We start from the raw sequence: 19,687 nt of genomic DNA on the forward strand, positions 1-19,687 counted from the left end.
GCAGTCCAGACCCCTCAGCATGCTAAAAACACAATAGCTCCTGTGAAATAGAACAGTGTATAAAAAACATTTATTTAGGTTATCCCCTGAGTTTGGGCAATGTAAAACATTCTAATAAGCAAACTGGCAACTCTACTGCAATATAAGAGCACAGTTGAGAAATTCTTGGTTACTCTTGGCAAGCATGGTTTTCAGATTCAGCAGTTAATTGAACAGGAAGGCGTTCACTCCTGTGTGCCTTGTCCTCCAAACAAGCATGTGCTGGAAGGTTTGTTGCCTCAGTTTGCAAAATAATGAGCATACCTATTTCTGAAGTCAAAGCATTAGACTGTCATGACATATGTGGGTGTTCATAAGCCATTGGACGTACACAGCAGAGACACAACACCTGCAACCTGCATACAGAAGGGAATGTTTTGCTGCTAGTTCCTCTCCAGCAGGGATATGTCTATCTGAAACATTTCTGCTAGTGCATGTTGCTTAACATTCTTACAGTTTTTCAGTTACTAAGATATGCAAGAGTACTAGCTGTGGCCAGTTTTGCAAGGTGTGATTATTTCAGTTATTTGCCAAGATATGTGTGGACAAATATGTTACAGTATCCTCTGCAATGGTATTGGAAGTTCTATTCTGTAGCACAGAAGAGTGATGCACTGAATAATGAAGTGACCTGCCAAGTGGAAGCAGACCACACTGAAATTCACAACATTTGAATGTTCTTCTGAAACCTTTATCTTCTTGGTGGTTGTCACTTTTTTCAGTCTTTTAGTAAGCTTTAGCATGGTTAGGTCAGCAAAATCTTTCTTCTCAGTGTATTCTTGGAGGTGTGTTTTGAGGTGGATTTGTGTGACATTCAAGGAACAAGATGGTCACAGTCACACTCTTGCTATTTTGAGGTCCCTAAAAGAAATGCATGGGTAAAATCAGTTGGTTTTGTTTGACTACCACATAGGCATTGTGCAGCTCATGTGGCAATGTTTAGGAATAAAAAAGAAAAATTCACATTTCCAGCTATGGTAACTCTCTGGTTATCATAAATAAGAAGCCTTTAAAAACTATAGGCATAATCAAAATGTTTTGATAAGTTTCCTGATGTTTGGTTGTTTGCTTCAAACCAAACTGAATGTAGCTTTTGGAGTTCTATTCTCTAGGTATGGATGATCTCACCCAGACCCTAGGTTTACCAAACAGACCTGTATCCCTCTAGTTTGCTACATATTCCGTAGCAGATGGAGTTCTTTTAAGTAATTTCTGGTGCACTGCAGAGAACAGAGAAACCCTCTGAAGCTCCAGAGCATTAAATATTCTGACTTGCGAGGGTTTAAAATACCAAGAGAAGCATAAGAAAATTAAAGGCACTGATAGGTGAAGGACTGGGAGTGAGCAACAGCATAACAAACTCTGAATAGTTCCCGGCTCAGGGAAAGACATCTCCACCTCTTTCAGGTCAGCCTGAACAACAGTCAAAAGAGAGGGAATGGCACTGAATTCAGACACAGAAAAGCCATGTAGTTTGTCACTCAAGTCCCAGCCCCCCCGCAGACTTTTATGTGACAGAGTATGGCCATTTGACCTCTCTGTGCTCCATTCTGAGTCTTCAGGATATCACAGAATCACAGAATCATTTAGGCTGGAAGGCACAAACTCTCAAGGAATTTGTTTCCCCTTAGCTTTAACCTTGTGTCTTCAAAAAGTATAAATTCTTCATGGTAGGAGCTGTCTTCCATTATGTGAGTGCGCACTTCAGGTCCTTAGGGACCTTCATCTTGATGGGTGCTTACTTAAACTCAAGAATAAGGAAAAGTATAATGGAAGAGAAATAGAAAAAGGAGGTGTTTAGAGGCAAAAAAATAAGTTTAAGTCAATATCAAAGATTCATATATGACTCTCAAAAACACAAAGTATTTGGCCTTATGTTTTGGTAAAAATCTGGACTAGATCTTGTTTTTTCCCCAGACGGTTTTGCCAGGTAGTATGCAAAAATTCTTGCAGATTTAGCAATATATGAGTAAAACACAGCAGTCTCGGGAAGAACGTGCAGAATATTCTAATATGGCCCATTCTAGTTTTTGAAAAAAATAGCGAAATCTATGAGTGCTTACTTAGCCTGTGCCCAAGAATCAGTATTTCTGACTTGAGTGAAAATGTCATTTGAATAAAGATACAAATTCAACAGGGAGCTTTGAAAATTATTCACATACAAGTTGCAGTGCTGTTAGTGGGCTCTCTTAAATACTTTTTTCGACAGTTTTCTCTGCATGAGAACAGGAGCCTTTATTTATTTGTGGATAATAATGCATAAAAAATAGTAAGACAAAAGAACTAAATGGGAGAAGGAGCTCAAAAGCAGAGGGTTTGTTGTTAATCACCAGGGCTCACAGCACTCCCCCCTCTCTGCCTAATTTTGTGTTTTGTGATACCACCAGATCCTACGTTATGGAGCACAGATCATGTACGCCAGTGGCTGGAATGGGCAGTGAAGGAGTACGGTCTCCCGGACGTGGACATCTTGTTGTTCCAGAACATCGATGGGAAGGAGCTGTGTAAAATGACCAAAGACGACTTCCAGAGACTCACCCCAAGCTATAATGCAGATATCCTCTTGTCACACCTACACTACCTCAGAGAGAGTAAGCTAGTTTTCTATTATTATGGTAGTGTCTAGAATCAATCTGTGGTTGATATTAGTCTTGGATGTAATGGTGTGGATACACTCAGCTGGGTTTTCAAATGTCTGTTGCAAATATTGCTGTTCTTAAGAACATTGTAGGCAGCCTGATTCAAAGCCTCATGAGTTTGATGGAAACATTCCCATTAGTTTCAGTTGGCTTTCACTCATATTCATTGAAGAAAAGAGGGAATATTTCTACATGTCCATATCAGGGAAAAATCAAATTGAAACCCAGCATATTCTTCATTATGCTGTAGGAAGAAAATCATATGGGATTCAGTGCTAATGTTTTTTCTGGTCACATACTCATTTCTTTCCATTTTAACAATGAGAATGTTAAGTGAAAGTGCAAACATTGATTCATAAAGCAAATTCCAGGCATGATTCTAAGGGGTGACAGCAGTTTACTCTACTCTGAGTAGGATCAGGAAAATTTCACTGAAGTGAAAAAAATTTTTGTAAATTCATGGAAAAAAAAAACAGTCCCTGAAGTCCAAAAACAAATTACTCGTAGTGCACGGCTAGCATTTCAAAGGGAAAGAAGGGACTAGTGAATTCCTGGCTTGAGGGCTTTCAACTAAGCTTGAGGAAATTTTGCAGGTTTGCCTCAGTTTAAAGAAGTTAAAGTAAACATGGGTTTTGAAGAAAATAAAACAAGCATTGCAACACCAGTGCGGTGCAGTCTTCTCCACACGCACACTGTCAATAATCAGTCAGAAATATTCATAATGTTGAATAAATGAATGCCCTAGTTTAAGCTGTAGCACACATGCCTCCCTCCAAACTGCAGACTGAAACTGACTGTCAGTAGACTCACATTCAAACAATCCTGTCAGGGGAAAATATGGTTTAAAAAGATAATTCGCAATTTTTTTTTTCATTTTGGTGTTGCTTTTTGTTTTGTTTTGTAGCTCCTCTTCCACATTTGACTTCAGATGATGTTGATAAGGCCTTACAAAACTCTCCACGGTTAATGCATGCTAGAAACACAGGTAATGCTGGCACTGCTCCCATTGCTATAGGTCATCTTCTAAAAGAACAGGATTCCTTTTTATGGGTTGCTTGCTAAAAATGGAAATGGTAAATCAGGAGGGAGACAAGCTTATCCTCTCCTTGATGTGTCTGTGGGTTTTATGCACAGACACACAGAAAAACGGTGAGATCAAGTAAGGCTAGATGGTGCAAGAATGGTCTCCTTACTGGTAATTTCTTGTGTCCTATAAGAGAATGGGATCCCTAACACATGATAAACTGCAGGCTCAGGGCCTTTGCTTCCAAGAACTTTTTTCCTCATTCTGTCTCATTGTGCTTGTTAGGTCTACTCCATGGATCCCTAGAATGTTGATGGAGCTCAAAAGCGCTTCAGCACTTGCCTAAGTGCTGTGGACTCTGGTGAATGGAGACCATCTCCTGTTCCATGCCATATATATCATATCATATCATTCAATAGAATTGTTATTTAGGCAGTTAGCTTATCTAATTTCTCAGCTATATGGGACTTGAGCTGAAAACTCCACTAAGTTTGATGTTGCAATTTCCACTGTCTCATCTGAATATAAAATGATTTTCTTTAATATTTGCCCTTCTGCTAATTTGGCCCAGGAAAGTATTGAGTATAGGTAGGAGAACAATACAATACATGCCTTAAAAGCATCTTTCAGGATATGACTTAAAATATTTGTGATAATAATTCAGAATAAATTTTATCGTGCTCTATCAGTTATGCAACAGAGGATGGCATGGAATTGTACATATAGTATGGTATACATACTAATTAAAGAGGTTTGGAATATTGCATGATCATGCCTGAGGGTATTAGTTACCTACAGTGACCAGAAATAACAATTCTTTATGATAAATGAAAAAGATAATACAAAGGATAATGCAAAAGAAAACACACAAACAAACAAAACAACCCTTGGATTGTGGTGCTTCTTTCATATTTCATTTAGTTTCCACTGTGGTAAATGGCAGTGAGTTTCCTAGTAAAATTAACTAGATTAGAAGTCTTCTCCCTAACATTAGATATTTGCCACTTGATATAAAGCACTACTATGGGCTGTAGGCCTGCTGCAAAGCCCACCAAAAGCAATAAATTTTTTTCCATTGACTTTGATGGCATTTGGAATAAGCCTTAAGCCCTTTCTAAAAACAGATGGACTCAATGGTCTTTTCCATCTCTGGTTTTCCAGGTTTTAGTTTGCCAAGCAATTTTCACATAGAGTTGTCCAAGTGTTGTTCAGCAGTTCTGTTGTGTTATCTTTTTCTGTATGTATGCACTGATAATGATATTTTTATATTCATTTCACCAAAATAAGATTGTTTGCATTTCTATCATTGGAAGTGTGAATAATATCATACTGATCATCAGCGTAAAGGAAATTAGTTGTTCTGGTGGCATAAGAACTTTGGGGTGGGATTTTCAAAGGACCCCAAAGAGTTAGAAACAAGTTCTTCTTGAAGTCAGCAGCAATTGTACAAATCTTTATGACCCTTTCCATGTTCCCATAGATGGCCAACAGAAGTCTGTTGATGTAGTTAGAGCAATTTCAATGCCTGAGATAAGTGAGATACCATTTTCTATATCAAGCTTAATAGTTACAATTTTTTCAGCTTGTCGAGAGAATGAGATTTCTGAGGGCCTGACCCACAGCCAACAAAAGTCTGTGAGAAGATTCCCACAGACACCAATAGGCTTTGGCCCTGGCCTACAGTCTCTATTGAAAATGTGAACCTATTTGGGAAGTGCATGCACTAAGGAAGAGAAGGCAAAGAAATTCAGAAGATATGAAGCCACCTGCCCAGGTGGAGGTGATTGTGGTGAAGGTAGAAGGGATTTCCTGAACTTGACTCTCTCCTCTCTTAACACAGATTTTGCACTGACTTTTATTCAGTAATTTGAATGGATTTACACAGATGCAAAGGCTAGCAGAGTTAACCTTTATATGTAACAGTCCTAAGATAAAAAATAGTTCTTCATAGTCTTCTTTCAGACACACTGCAAGAGGGAAAATATCAGTGGATTTAGGGACTGTGAAAATGAATCTTTAGGTGTTATCTCTTCTTCTTTCTCTTTAGGAGGTGCCACTTTTATTTTTCCAAATACATCAGTTTATCCAGAAGCAACACAAAGAATTACAACCAGGCCAGGTATGAACAATGACCACCTTTTGTATGCTGTGATTTTGCTCATTTCATCTCTTAAAGCATCTTGTTTTTCTTCTCCTTCAACTCTCTTTTTTTCTGAAATATCAGGCTATATTTTGAATACACACACATTATATGTGTATATTTTATATATGTGTATGTGCTTACATCATTGTGTAAACTGAGATTATTAAATAGAGAAGTTTAATGTCAGTTTGTTCCACAAATCTGTCTTTGAAGCAATGCTATGTAGTGTTTAAGGCACCAGAGAATCAGAAGACCTGAGGTTTATTCACTGGTTCTGTTGCAACGTCCCAGCACAGTCATTTTTTCAATGTCCTTCAGGTGTCTGTCTGTAAAATAAGCCAAGAATACCCTCTTTTATAATGCTATTCAAAGTATATTGGGAAAAAAGTACTCTAAAAATGCAGGATACATGTTCCTCCTGCCATCTACTTTTTATTTATGTTTGAGGCAAATAAACCCCACAACATCTAGTTTTGAGTTCAAGAGACTAAATTAAATAAAATAGAAACATAAGAAAGTCCTTATTGCTCAAGAGTCTGAAGCCTGCAAAAGTATCATGGGTGTGCTGTTTTGTGAAAGGCTAAAGGGAATCATTAAAGAAGATGAAGGCATAGCTATAAAGCTAAAAATTTTCTTTACATCACCCTTTACCACTAAAGATGCTGGAAAAATGCCTAATCTGGACATTTGCTTTTCCAGTAATAAGTGCAAAGTACTGTGAGCTGCGTCAAAATACTAGATTTAAAGGAAATCCATTACCGAGCCAGAGGAATACATTCAAGTGTTCTGAAGGGACATACACTTGAATTGACTGAGCTCTTGTGACTATACATTCTCTCATTAAAAACAAAGGAGGTTTTGGATAGCAATGCTCTAGTGTATAATCCAGGAGAGTATACAGAAGTAACTATTTTATATACATTTGAATACATGTATATATGCATGTTTGCAGATTTGTTAATTGGTAATTAGAGAAGATAGATAGGGAAACATCTAGCAGACTGTTGCATGGTCAAATCCACCCTGCTCGGTTTCTAGGGAAACAAACTCTTCTGCTAGATTTGTTTATCTATAACAATACTGTAGTGAGTAGAAAAGAAACCACTGATGCAATGCTTACATATGACATTTGGCTTTCATAAGACATTTACCAAAGTGCCTCACAACTACTTATAATAAAAGCTAAATCAGCATATCATAAGAAACACAATATTTTAACGGATCAAAAACTGGCTAAGTAACCTGTTACAAAGACTGAATAATGGACATCTTAAGTTATGGGTGCTTTAGCATTCTCTGCCATGATCTATAGTTATTAATAACTGGAAAAAGGACACAATAACATTTGGTAGAAAACTGGATGACATTTTGTCATTACTTAAAACCATAGATTCCTCTACAGGATTCCCGTACAGGCGTCCAGAGCCTTATTAAAGATCAATGATCTGGTGATAGGGTAACAGCTGAAAATACAAGTTAATAAATGCAGTATTAGACACAAGTTATTTGCATATCTTACTGATTTTAAATTAACCCTCTTCATTCATAAAAGAATAACTAAACACAGGCACCTTTATTGATGGCACAATAAAACCACTGCTCTAATTGGCCAAAGTGGAAAAAAAAAAAGGGCAAATGAAGAAACACAGTGGAGGATCATATGGGAAATCTGACTGTGCCATTAAATAAATCATCGCTCTGGCCTTGTATGGAAAGGTGTGTGAATCATCCCTTATCAAAAAGGCTATTTGCAGAATTAAAAGGCACTTAGAGCAAACCACAGGAATATGGAAAATTTTTCGAGCATGTTGAAAGATATTGAACTCATGGTCCTCACTGGGGGTGAGGAAATGTGATGCAATTATCAAAATAGTGTCACAAGGTACCTGCTTAGTCTCAGTATTAGAAGAAATGACATTAAAAAAAAATTAAACATTTTCATGAAACATTAAAGCAGACTGTGGCCCTTGTGCTCACAGGTTATAGTAGCACCCAGGAGCTTTGAATGGCATGGAGAAATCTGGACATGAATATAGATGAGAAGACAAAGCATAGATATAGAAACAATTACCAGCTATACAAGGTAAAACTGGACACCCAAAGCTCTCAGCAGTTTCCTGCAAAAATGAACATGTAACACAAGACCAGAGGGATCTGGGTGTCCTGCAGGAAATAACTGTGCCAGTTGTGAGGATTTGAAGCAAAGGCTAGAACAAGTCTGCTGTGAAAGAATACTGTTTTATGTGTATGTTTCCAGTGGACTTGAACAAAAAACTTATTTTTTCATCCCATGAGAAATTCTATGATTTCAATATTTGTTTCATCCCAACTCATGACGGAAAAATAAAATACCATTTTTTTCTGAAGTGAAAATTTCTAAAAAACCCTGAAGTACTTCATTTCAGCATTTTTATCCAAATCACTTTCACAATGACAATTACACTTCAGGTCAACATTAAAAGCATATTCCTGTATGAACACAATGCCTTGTGGGAGTATAGTTTGGATATGGAGTGTTTCTATTCTTCTGTGTAAACTGGTATATCTTAACTAAATATTTCTTACAACAAATTATCCTGTAATTTTGAAGGTATTATTTGCTTTTATCTTTTGCAATTGAAAGTTGACAAACATCTTTAAAGTTAAAATTTTCAATCAGAAATGAAAATAATACTTTTTTTTTCAGAAATTCTGTTCTCTCTCCAGAAACAATTTTGTTGGCTTATTCCATGGCTTTCCTTTTAGTTAAATGTCACATTTCAACCAGACTGCAAAGAAACTTTTCCATAACAAAGTGTCCTTCGTGTAAGAGCAGTAGCATACCCTGGGGGCTATCACTTGATGACATGAAAAAGGACAAAAGCGAGGGGGGATGGGGAGGTATATAATGTTAAATGGGAATTAGCCAAATCTTGGGATGCAATTTTGGAGAAAATAATTAAGCATTGCCATTGTTAAGGCACTACAATAGAAAACAGGAAATGGGCAGGACTTGTAATGAACTGCAATGACAAAGGCGTATTTCTTCAGTCACCTTTACAACAGAACATGAAGTTTCATCAAGCTGAAAGTAATACAATGAAGCTATCAGGAGCTCAGGAAGACCTAATATGGGTTTGTCTACATGTCTCATCAAACAGGAGCATTCCCATCAAAGATCTGTCCAAGATAAGGGCATGTTGTATTAATATCTCATGAATAAGAACATATCTGCTTATCTGGGATAGTACCATGTTTGTCAAGGCACAATACTGAACTAAGAATGAAGTAGGAATTTTGTGCTATTTCAAGAAAGGTTGATAACTGGATTTTTCTTTTAATGGAGAGGGTGTAGTCAGAAAACCATCATAGGATGTGTTTGGTTAAAAGGCAAAACAATTTTTTCACAGTACTAAATTTGTACCAAATACATTTTAAGGCTGCAAGTGCCACCAAGTACAAGCCCACAACATCACACTATCCTCTCAGTGTTCAGGTGTCTAATGATTTGGAGACCCACAAATGAGGAGAGGAGAGGAGAGGAGAGGAGAGGAGAGGAGAGGAGAGGAGAGGAGAGGAGAGGAGAGGAGAGGAGAGGAGAGGAGAGGAGAGGAGAGGAGAGGAGAGGAGAGGAGAGGAGAGGAGAGGAGAGATTGTGGGAGGAGTCGCACAGCCTAATCATAAGCACATACCTTCTAGATGATCTTTTTCCCTTATTTGCGTGTTTTCTTTCTGGGCAGAGAATGGAAGAACTGGGGGCAGAGGGAAGGTTCCTTATGTCACCAGAATCTCCCTGACAAGGCTGCCATGGAGGCAGAGATCTGGCCAGACAAGGCAGAACTAGAAGAGATACATTCAGGCAGCCCAAGTCTGAGCCCTGTTCCCCTCTGTGCAGACAGAACTCAGAAACCCCAGGAAACACATCCAGAGTCCTTCTGAATATTTTTTTTTTGCCAGATGATAAGGGCCTCAGGACATGAAGTGTCTCTAATTAAATGATTAATAGCACTGTTGACCTCAACTTGGTCAAGACATCTGCATGTTACAATGATTCACCTGGACACCAGTATTCTGCTTAGACATGAACATTTGTGCAATTCACATTATTTTCTCTGAGCTTCTGAAGGACAAGACTGTAGAACAGTTCTCAAGAAATCAGGGATAAAAAGGCACTAGTTACTCAAATGTAATACAAAGATAAATTGCACGTTTCAGCAAAAGCAATTTTTTTGAAGTGTATGATTCCAGGAGGTGACAGTGCTGGTAGTGCCAGTCTGCTCCTCAAGCCAAACAGACTAAATAAATTAAAGGCAATTTGGTTGTGAATTTCACATTACACTTTGTTTCCATTCAATACTTCTGCTCATAGTGCTTGGAAATGGACAGAGATACATCTGTTTTGCAGAGAGCCGGTCTGTGACTGTTTCTTTAGTTCCTAACTGGTTTCATTTCCAAATATAATTTCTAAAATAAAACACAAGCACTATTAAGAATCAAAGCATATGCACCAATTTATTTCTATTGTTGGGTAGTGCTGCCTTCCTGAGATCTTGGGCAGGCTACGTAAGTCTCTGATTTTGGCAGCAATTTTAGCTAATGTGTTAAAGCCAGCCATAGAAGAACACAGGCAACTGCAAAAGATTACAAAGGGTAAACCAAACATTTCAATTTACTGCACATACTTTATGAAGAAACTTTTACATTTTAGTTTCTTCATTATTGTGTGCTAAAGCATTTAAATGAAATAGAAGTAATGAGTAAATAGAAGAAAAGGCAAATGGAAATTTAGATACATAAAGTTAAGGAGCTTGTCCCAGGAAGAAGAAAGAAATATTTAAATAGATAAAGCAGGAAAAAAAGCTATCCACTGTTTGGAAGAAATATGGTATGCATACATATATATTTAAGCTTGTTCCCTGTTTTCATGTGTTTTCTTTCAAAAGATTCGTGAGGATACTGGGGTGTGTAAGGGAAAGTGTTCCTTGGTGTTCTGGGCTGAAGAAGGAAACCAAAGACAGTACTCTGGGCCTTTGGAAATTGTGTACTCTATAGAGTATTTGTACTAGCTATTTCACTGCAATTCAGATAGCTAACAAGAATAAATACCTCTAAAGAGCAATGCAGAGGGCAATGTGGTACTATTATTTTTAGAGACAATAAAGATTATAAATGTTTTAACCATTAATGTCCCTCCTATTTACTTTTTTTTTTTTTTTTTTTTTTTTGTAATCCAATGAGCTCCCTAAAAACGTGCCCGTTTTCTGGACATAAATACTTTATGCCATATCTGCATGAATCAGTATATTTTTCCTTTGTAGATTTGCCTTATGAACAAGCCCGGAGATCAGCATGGACGAGTCACACCCATCCCAGTCCTCAGTCAAAAGGTAAAAAACATCTGCATATGTCTACCCTGTGGGCTTAATGCACATCTGGTGCAGCCTGGACAGACTCTGAAGTGAACTGATAGGAGCTACCTCCGCATTTGGCTATGGAGGATTTTTACCTGTGCCTTTGCTGGGAAGCCTGTTAGACAGGTATAGGTCATACTGGGTGGAGTCACATGGACATCCACATCCTTCCTTGAACTCAGGCTTCCTCAGGTCCATGACTTATAAAGCTTATAAAGCTAAATCCTATTGTGACCATCATTGAGTGGTGAGCAGCAGAAGTCCCAGGCCTGTGAACTGTCACAGGTTTGGTGACCAACTTCCAAACTGGAAAAATAACTACGTGTTGGTTTTTTTTTTTTTTCATTTTCAGCTACTCAGCCATCATCCTCCACAGTTCCCAAAACAGAAGACCAGCGTCCTCAGTTAGGTGGGTGTCATTTTGTTTGAATTATGCCTGCATGTGATTGGGTTTGTGGAACATGATGAAGACAGCTCTCACCTATGAACCAGAAGCAAATTGGAACATCTGATACAGAGCACTAAAGAGATCTCCAGATGGGGACCACTAAATCCCCAGACATGTATGAGCTGGCTCTACAGCTGGATCTGAGATGAAGGCTCCTATGGCCATTGAAAATTGCTTTTAGTAATGTTTAATGACAGTGAAGACCTTGCAGAGTGAAAAAGCTGTTAAACAAAGTACCTATGTGCCATTTAGATACAAAGATAGATGGTAATGATGTCAAAAGACAATATACTCCACAGTAGTTGAAAAGCTAGCAGTTAGAAAATGCGCATGATCAAAGAGATAAAAATGGATTGCAGCAAGCAGAAACCTATTTGAATTGGGCTCCTGAAATCAAACAAGAAAATTAGAATTCTCAGTCTATTAGGAAGCTGAGGAGAAAGTCAAAATTTATTGATTTGTAGATTAGTGGTTTTGCTAAATGGGTGTATTTTGTGTTTTCAAAGCAGGTAATCCATGGGGTGGGACTGAATCTCTTACTGTGAATTAGATGGTTGTCTTGGACAGGTAGCTAGAAAGCACTATGGAGATTCTGAGTCAGTTATGACTTTTGTTAACAGCAAAAGTGTAGAAGTAGGAAATAAAAGAGATTTGGAAGATATTCTTATCTCAGAAGACTGTGAGCCTGTTTTTATCACATGGATTTAATATCATTATTCTGGTTTTTGTTACAGCTAAATAAGACTGTGTGCATTACTACATCTCATTTACTCATATGTGTGCTGCCTGGGAAGTATTATGCTGCTTTTTGCCCAAATAGTTTTTTATCTAATCTGGCCTTCCAACCATGAGAATCTTTCAAGAAGTATACTGATGATTTATATAAGTCCTCAGGACTATTTAGTGGCTGTGTGTGAGCTGCACAGATTATTTAAATGTATAAGGAATGTAACCTGATTATCTTCTTGGCTGTAAAACTGGGAGCAGCTTGAGAACAGCTGTCTGGAAACAGGGCAGCCCAGCAACAGGGTCATTCACCGAGGGACTCCGGGCTGTGCTTGCAGCCCATTGCTTTGGCTTTTGTACTTCTGTCACAGCTTCCCTTTTTCTTCTTGTATTTCAATCCAGACCAATATAAATTTTCATTTCCAGAGGGAATCCTTTGAAGAAAACACTGAGATGCTGTGGGCATTGCATGGCTGATACAGCCTGTTCTGAAAACCCTTTTTGCAAAGTTAATACAGGAGATCCCTCACTGGACAACAGGGATAAAGAATTGACCCAACCACATTGCCTGGGTTCAGCCATGCACTTTCAGCACTCTTCTGGATGCTGCTTTGGCACAGAAAGAGTTAGCACTGGCATGGGGAAAACAAATGTGGCCTCATAAGAACAGAGGCCACCATTCTTTGCGGAGGGGACTCTAACCCCATTACCTGTCTGTGGTTGTGGGCCCTGGCATGCTGCAAGTGTTAATAGTACCAAAGTATGCCTCTGTGTATGTGTACTTTATTTAAGCAGGAATCAGAATACTTCTGGGCCAAATTTACAGTGTGTCTGAATATATGCTTTTAGGCAAATGTGTATTGTTGCAATAGTACACTTGCACACCCAAATTTAAGGGAAAACATACAAATATTTTGATGCAGAGAAAGGAATCACTTTCCCCAGTGCTGGACCTGCTGTCCCATTAGGCAGTATATACTGCCCCTTGCAAGGTTAAAAAATAACACCTAAAATATTTGACATTGTTGTTACATTATTTTAAATCTTTCTTTCACAATTTTGTAGATCCATATCAGATTCTTGGACCAACCAGCAGCAGACTTGCAAATCCAGGTGAGAAGGGATTTTGCTGATTTAAGAGGATTTCTCTTCATTGCTAGTGTCAGCTTTAAGGCCAGATCTGGAAAGCAATGTGACCAAATTTACCACTCTTCAGTGTGACTCAGTGGGAGCTGATGATACTCAATGTGTTACAAGATTAGGTGTCTAAATTACACAAGGGTGGGACTGTGGTTACAGATTAAGACACATAAACTCATGTATCTTAATGTAGATGCCTACATATGAATTAAGTATCTTATTTCCCATGATACTCATTAGAAACCTGGTTAATATAGTTCTCCGTAGAGAGCTATTCAAATAATTCTAGAGTAGATGGTTACAGTCAATATAATACCTCACTAGAGTTGTTTGACCTCCTCATATCAACAGTTCACTTCAGTTTCCTAAATATTGGGGTTTTGTTAAGTGCTGTAAGAGATTCCATCTGACCTTCAGGTACCACTCCAGCAGGGCATGAGTCTCTTGCCCATCTGCATCATATGTATCCGAGATTCTGCTAATCCACAATACAATGCAATACTGACCTTGTCAAATACAAAATTTTGGGATGAATAACTGAAACCAGCAAAAATATATAGGGAAGAAACAGGAAAGCAAAACCTATTTCCAAAGAATAATTGGGTTAAGCACTTCCAAAAATATTTCCCACTTTAAGAGGAAGGAAACAGAGTGCATTGTGGACAGGGACTTCTAGCATTTTTTAGGTAAAGATGAGGAACCTTCTTGGTGAGTTAATGCCACTGATTGGGAACTGTGTAGATTTCACGGTTGCTGCTCTGAGTCCGCAGGATGCACTGTGGCCATACACCACTGTAATCAAGATCATAATCTGCCACAATGGACTGACATTGTACATGCAACTTCCCATTTCCCTTGCTTTAACAGCCACAGGGCTGAGTGTTCACAGGTCCACATTGCAGGTCTCCTCAACCCTCAGGAGTGATGTTCCTTCTTACGAGGACTGTATGGCTTTTCAAGGCACAAAATTGCCAAAATACTCATCCATTTCCTTTCAATTTATCCCAGGTGACATCAAACACAGTTCCAGATTAGTTTGCTTTCTAAACGGTTTTGCATGGTGTAGGAAAGCAATTAAGTAAATCTTAAGAATAAAGTTTTCCAAATGTCTAAGGCATTAGGTTTCCAGGTGACACTGATCTTAACTGGACATGAGGGACTAACTCCCTTTAATTCATTCATAAACCCCAGCTTTTACAGTTCTGTCAGGCATCTATTTGTTAGCTTTCATTATTGTGGAAGACACTAACATGATCTGAATTTGGATACTTTTTTAATATTTGGATATGGAATTCCTATCCACCATCATTCCTGTGCTTTAACATGTTTTGTCTGTTTATAAATTGGTGGAATTACTCTCTCATTAAAAGGAAATTGACAGCAACCATTTATTTTCATAGGACTATATATTACATTTGGAAGGCAAGTGTTTATGTTAGAACATATGTTGGATTGCTTATTCAAAAATTTGGTTTTTGTCCAGTGCTGAACTGTTTATTGATTTTCAAAGGCTAATCCTCTTGTTATGTTTTGTGTATTAAAACTTGCATGCCTTGCTCATACCATGGATTCTTTTGTTTGTTTGTTTACTTAATGCATGTTAATGGAACAGAAGAAATTCATTAAGGACACTTTGGATAAATATCATTTAAATGAATATGGGTTTCAGTTGCACTGAAGTATAAACTGCTAATAGATTTCAGATGCTACTATAGCTTAATATTATAATTCGCTACTATAAGCTTTCTAAAGAAAAACTTGTTTATTACACCCACATATCTGGTTTGGAAAAAGAAAAGAAACCCAAATGATTCCTGGTCAGAGATGTACTTAGAAGTTAGCACATACAAGCTGGTTGGCAAATTCTGCTGACATTGTGCTTGTGAAACAGATTGCCTTGCAAGCTGCTTCAGCTGTATTTTGCATCATTTCAGTACTGCTTTATTAAGAAATGCTAAGCTTTTAACATGAATATCAGTGGCAAGGCCCTATGAAATCTGCTTTCAATTGCCTAAAGTGGTCAAATTTTGTTCCTATAACTCTGAGCAACACACGTCTGCAAAGTTGACAGCAGACTAATAATTTTCTTTCTAAGATTAAATTGGCAGAGGAGTGAGAAAAAAACAGTAACAACTTTTAAAGCTTCTTCAATAATCATTTAAGCTCATTTGACACAGAACAATGGCAAGAATGTATTTTATGGACCTTTTCACTGTTCTTGCAAGTGTTTTCTCCCGTGGTTGTATGCAGTGCAACAGCAAGCTAATAAGTTTCCGTTCTGCATTTCCCCAAATGCTGCAAATGGATGATATGGTTTGGCATGAGCCCAGCTTTCTCTAAACTTCTCCATTTTGTGTAGGCTTATTCCATAGCAGGGAACATTTAGTTGCAACACAATTCTGTGAGAACAAGCAAAATGTTACGCAAGTGAAAGCTGTTTGTCCTGAACTTTAGAGATTAGCTTCCTAAATGAGCGCTGTATTATTTCCCCATCAATTGTCTACACTGAATGACATTAGGTAACTATTAAATCTCCATGTAATGGCATTCTGCCACTCAGATGAGGGAAAACATGACACATTACCATTATCTCTGCTCTTAAGGATTTCACGAGACAGGGCTGGGAGAACTGGGACTAGTTAAAAGTAAGAAGTAGGAACCAATGTTGCAACATTTCCTAATAGGGTCCCATGTGAGACTCTGGAAGAACTGAAGTCTTAACGTTGTTAGTCGCTGGTCTTGACATTTCTATTTCGTTTCCCCCCACAGGGAGTGGGCAGATACAGCTGTGGCAGTTCCTGCTGGAGCTCCTCTCGGACAGCTCCAACTCCAACTGCATCACCTGGGAGGGCACCAACGGGGAGTTCAAGATGACAGACCCCGATGAGGTGGCTCGGCGCTGGGGGGAGCGGAAAAGCAAGCCTAACATGAACTATGACAAACTCAGCCGTGCGCTTCGCTACTACTATGACAAAAATATTATGACTAAGGTTCATGGTAAGCGCTACGCCTACAAATTTGATTTCCACGGAATCGCTCAGGCTCTCCAGCCTCACCCCCCGGAGTCGTCCATGTACAAATACCCATCAGACCTCCCCTACATGAGCTCCTATCATGCGCACCCTCAGAAGATGAACTTTGTAGCTCCCCACCCCCCTGCTTTGCCCGTAACATCGTCCAGCTTTTTTGCTGCCCCTAATCCATACTGGAATTCACCAACTGGAGGTATCTACCCCAATACCAGGCTGCCAGCTGCTCATATGCCTTCTCATCTTGGCACCTACTACTAAGCGGGAAAAAAAAGCAACGCCAGAAAAAGCAAACAAAGACACTTCTCGCTGGGATACAGTCCCTGATGAATTGCCATAAACTCTATTGGAGTACACGAATTAAAAGTGCCTAAAGAGACAAGTGAATGTTTGGCTGAGAAAAAAAACACATTAAAAAATAGATGTCAAAAAGACTCTTTGTAGTAGGGATTTAAAAGAGATATTCAAGAAGTATTAAGATACTAAAATGTAATGTATATGGGCATCGACTCTGTGGACCAAAAAACAATAGACTATTGTAGGTAAAAGCATGAAATGATAAGGGAAACCTACGAAAGCTAGTGGTCTTAAAAAGTTGATAAGCTTATGTGTAAAGTTTGATATCTTGCTAGTACAAAACTGGGACTATACTACAGCAATATAAGTCTATAGTGACCTAACATACAATATACGAATCAATAGAAAAGAGGGGAGGAAAGGGGGGAGGAAAAAAAAAAAAGGAAAAAAACCTACCTGTATTTAAAAAAACGGAAACATATCAACAAAAGAGACTGATTTAGTGTGGATGCTGATTTGGAATATAACATCATTGTTTTAGTTAAAATCAAATGTGTTCCATTAATCAGTGTTATCAGCTACTCAAACTGTGAAGACAACCCAAACTTTAAGATTCCCTGACAGTATTACAGGAACCCTGAGCCAAACATTGGAAATGAGAATGTGCTGAAGGGCAAGTGTATGATTGTAGATCAGAGGCCTGCACCTGACAGAGGAAGCAGAAGGGAGAAAGAGGAGGACAAAGGTGGTGAGAATGCGAGAAAAGAAACTTCTTTACCAGTAGAGACTGAAAAGACTGAAAACTTAGTAGCGTTGGGACTATGAAGAAACATTTGTTTGGACTTGTGCAACATATTGCTCAGTATCATACCATTCCCAGTATTACATGAGGAACAGACTTGATTTTATAGTAGTCAGGAGAAGTGGAAAAAGGGAAAAGCAGAAGAATTCAAAAATCAGAATATGCATCTCTTTTTTAAAAAAAAAGTAAAACTGGAATTGTGTTGGATATTTAAAAGTTACCAGTTAGAACCTCATCATTATTAAGGGAGTTTGTTTTCTATTGGTTAAGGCAAGAGACAACCCCTGACTGCCAAAATCAGAAATCATCTTAGGTATTTTTGTTAGGCGGGCGCCAGTTTTTCTTTATCGAGTCGCGAACGCTGTGCGTTTGTCAGAATGAAGTATACAAGTCAATGTTATTTTTCCTTTTTATATAATTATTATATAACTTATGCATTTATACACTACGAGTTGATCTCGGCCAACCAAAGACACAAAAAAGGGACAATCAAAACTATTGTGGCCTTGAATTTTAACTCTGTATGCTTAATGTTTACATTATGAACGTATTAGTACTTAGAATGCAGAATGTATGTAATAAAATAAGCTTGGCCTAGCATGGCAATTTGGATTGACACTGTAGTTTACATTTGCATTTGCATTTTTAGTGCCTGACACACCTATCAAATCTCCTACTTACCATGGTAAAATACACTATGCATTTTGGTTTAAAATTTTGGTTTGTGAAATTTGGAAATCATGAAAATGTTGGACCAAATAGCAATACTTAGCCTGAGTTCAAAGTGGACAGGTGATGTGTATCTTCTTTTACAGACAGTTCTACTAAAATGCTTGCAGTCCTTCTTTAACAGTGCCTTGCCGTTCTTGTCCTGAGCTTCTTTTGCCCAGAGATTGCAACCATGCCCAATTCTTTGACAACTTCATGGCCAAGATTGAAAATGAAGTCTAAAGGAGGCCTCTAAGGATACCAGAAATTATCTGATACCAGAAGTTATCTTTTGTTGCCATCAGATTAAGTGGCATAATCTCAGTCTGAGATGTATTTTCATACTGAATCATATGTTGAATTACCATGCCCCCTTGCTATTAATACATACTGTATCATTATTAGTAAATAAAGTGAATAATGAATAGCTTCCATTATTCCTCACATTAGAACGGAGTGTATGGTAGCTTGTTAATTTGTCATTGTAGTCCATCCTGGCTGTTTGCAAAGGGCAGGATATTTTCTTTCTGTTCTACATTTAGAGGCTTCTCACGCTGTACCGCAGGCCCCAAAACTACATCTGCTACCTAATGTCATGACTCCATTTTTTGCAACACCAGCTGAAGAAGTGGTCTGGAAAACCAGCACTGACATTTATGAGTGAGTCTCCACAGCAGGCAGCGTTTACTGCAGAGACCCTAGGCAGCTCAGACCTCCGTTTCCTTCTTTTTTGCTGTTCTTTTTTCTCTTTTTCAGAAAAAAATGGGTGTGGTTTCAGGTTTTATAGCAAATGTTCTGCATATTCGTTTTGTGGAGTGCTAATTGATGCTGCGCAATGGGAGCCCACTTGCTGGACTCTGGTGTTATGGGTATCTTGGTGGCAGTTTATAAGCACAGGATTATATTACTAATGTTTGAGACCTGAGCAGTGGCATCATAAGCCTTGTGATGGTTTGGGAAATCAGCACTGTAAGTCTGCGACCCTTAAAAAATAAAAACTCACAAAAAGGTTAGAAAAACTGAACTCTTGGAAAAGGTTAGCCACTCACTATTTTAGAAAGTTATGGCAGGCACACCTACATGCTGACTATAAGAATAATAGTTTGCCTTTCAGTGGAAATACATCTACAGATGCTTGTTATCTACTTCATGTGTACTTCCAGCTCAAAAACACTGTAAGTATGTTGTTGAATCACCTTTTAATTAAACACTTAAAAATCCAGATAAAACAGCCGGCTTTGTTTAGATTGGCAAGGACATGCCCGGAGGCTTCCAAAGCATCCCCAGTGCTCACATAGCTGC

At 38.3% G+C, this 19,687-nt stretch overlaps 1 protein-coding gene across 10 annotated transcripts in view; it reads left to right on the plus strand.

Moving 5' to 3' along the window:
• The window catches only part of ERG (ETS transcription factor ERG), a 145,557-nt gene extending 128,273 nt beyond the window's left edge, over positions 1 to 17,284 (plus strand). For 9 of the 10 annotated variants that reach the window (XM_082044717.1, XM_082044719.1, XM_082044720.1 and 6 more), the window contains 7 exons: positions 2,427 to 2,630; positions 3,583 to 3,663; positions 5,750 to 5,821; positions 11,143 to 11,211; positions 11,588 to 11,644; positions 13,475 to 13,522; positions 16,319 to 17,284. In XM_082044717.1, the coding sequence (XP_081900843.1) occupies positions 2,427 to 2,630; positions 3,583 to 3,663; positions 5,750 to 5,821; positions 11,143 to 11,211; positions 11,588 to 11,644; positions 13,475 to 13,522; positions 16,319 to 16,839 (1,052 nt within the window). In that variant the 3' untranslated portion in view covers positions 16,840 to 17,284. The remainder of the gene's footprint in view (positions 1 to 2,426; positions 2,631 to 3,582; positions 3,664 to 5,749; positions 5,822 to 11,142; positions 11,212 to 11,587; positions 11,645 to 13,474; positions 13,523 to 16,318) is intronic. The other variant, XM_082044723.1, reaches the window with a different exon arrangement.
• The last annotated feature ends 2,403 nt before the right edge of the window (positions 17,285 to 19,687 follow it).

Source organism: Streptopelia decaocto (assembly GCF_964273445.1).
Source record: "Streptopelia decaocto genome assembly, chromosome: 1".
Lineage (NCBI taxonomy): Eukaryota > Metazoa > Chordata > Aves > Columbiformes > Columbidae > Streptopelia > Streptopelia decaocto.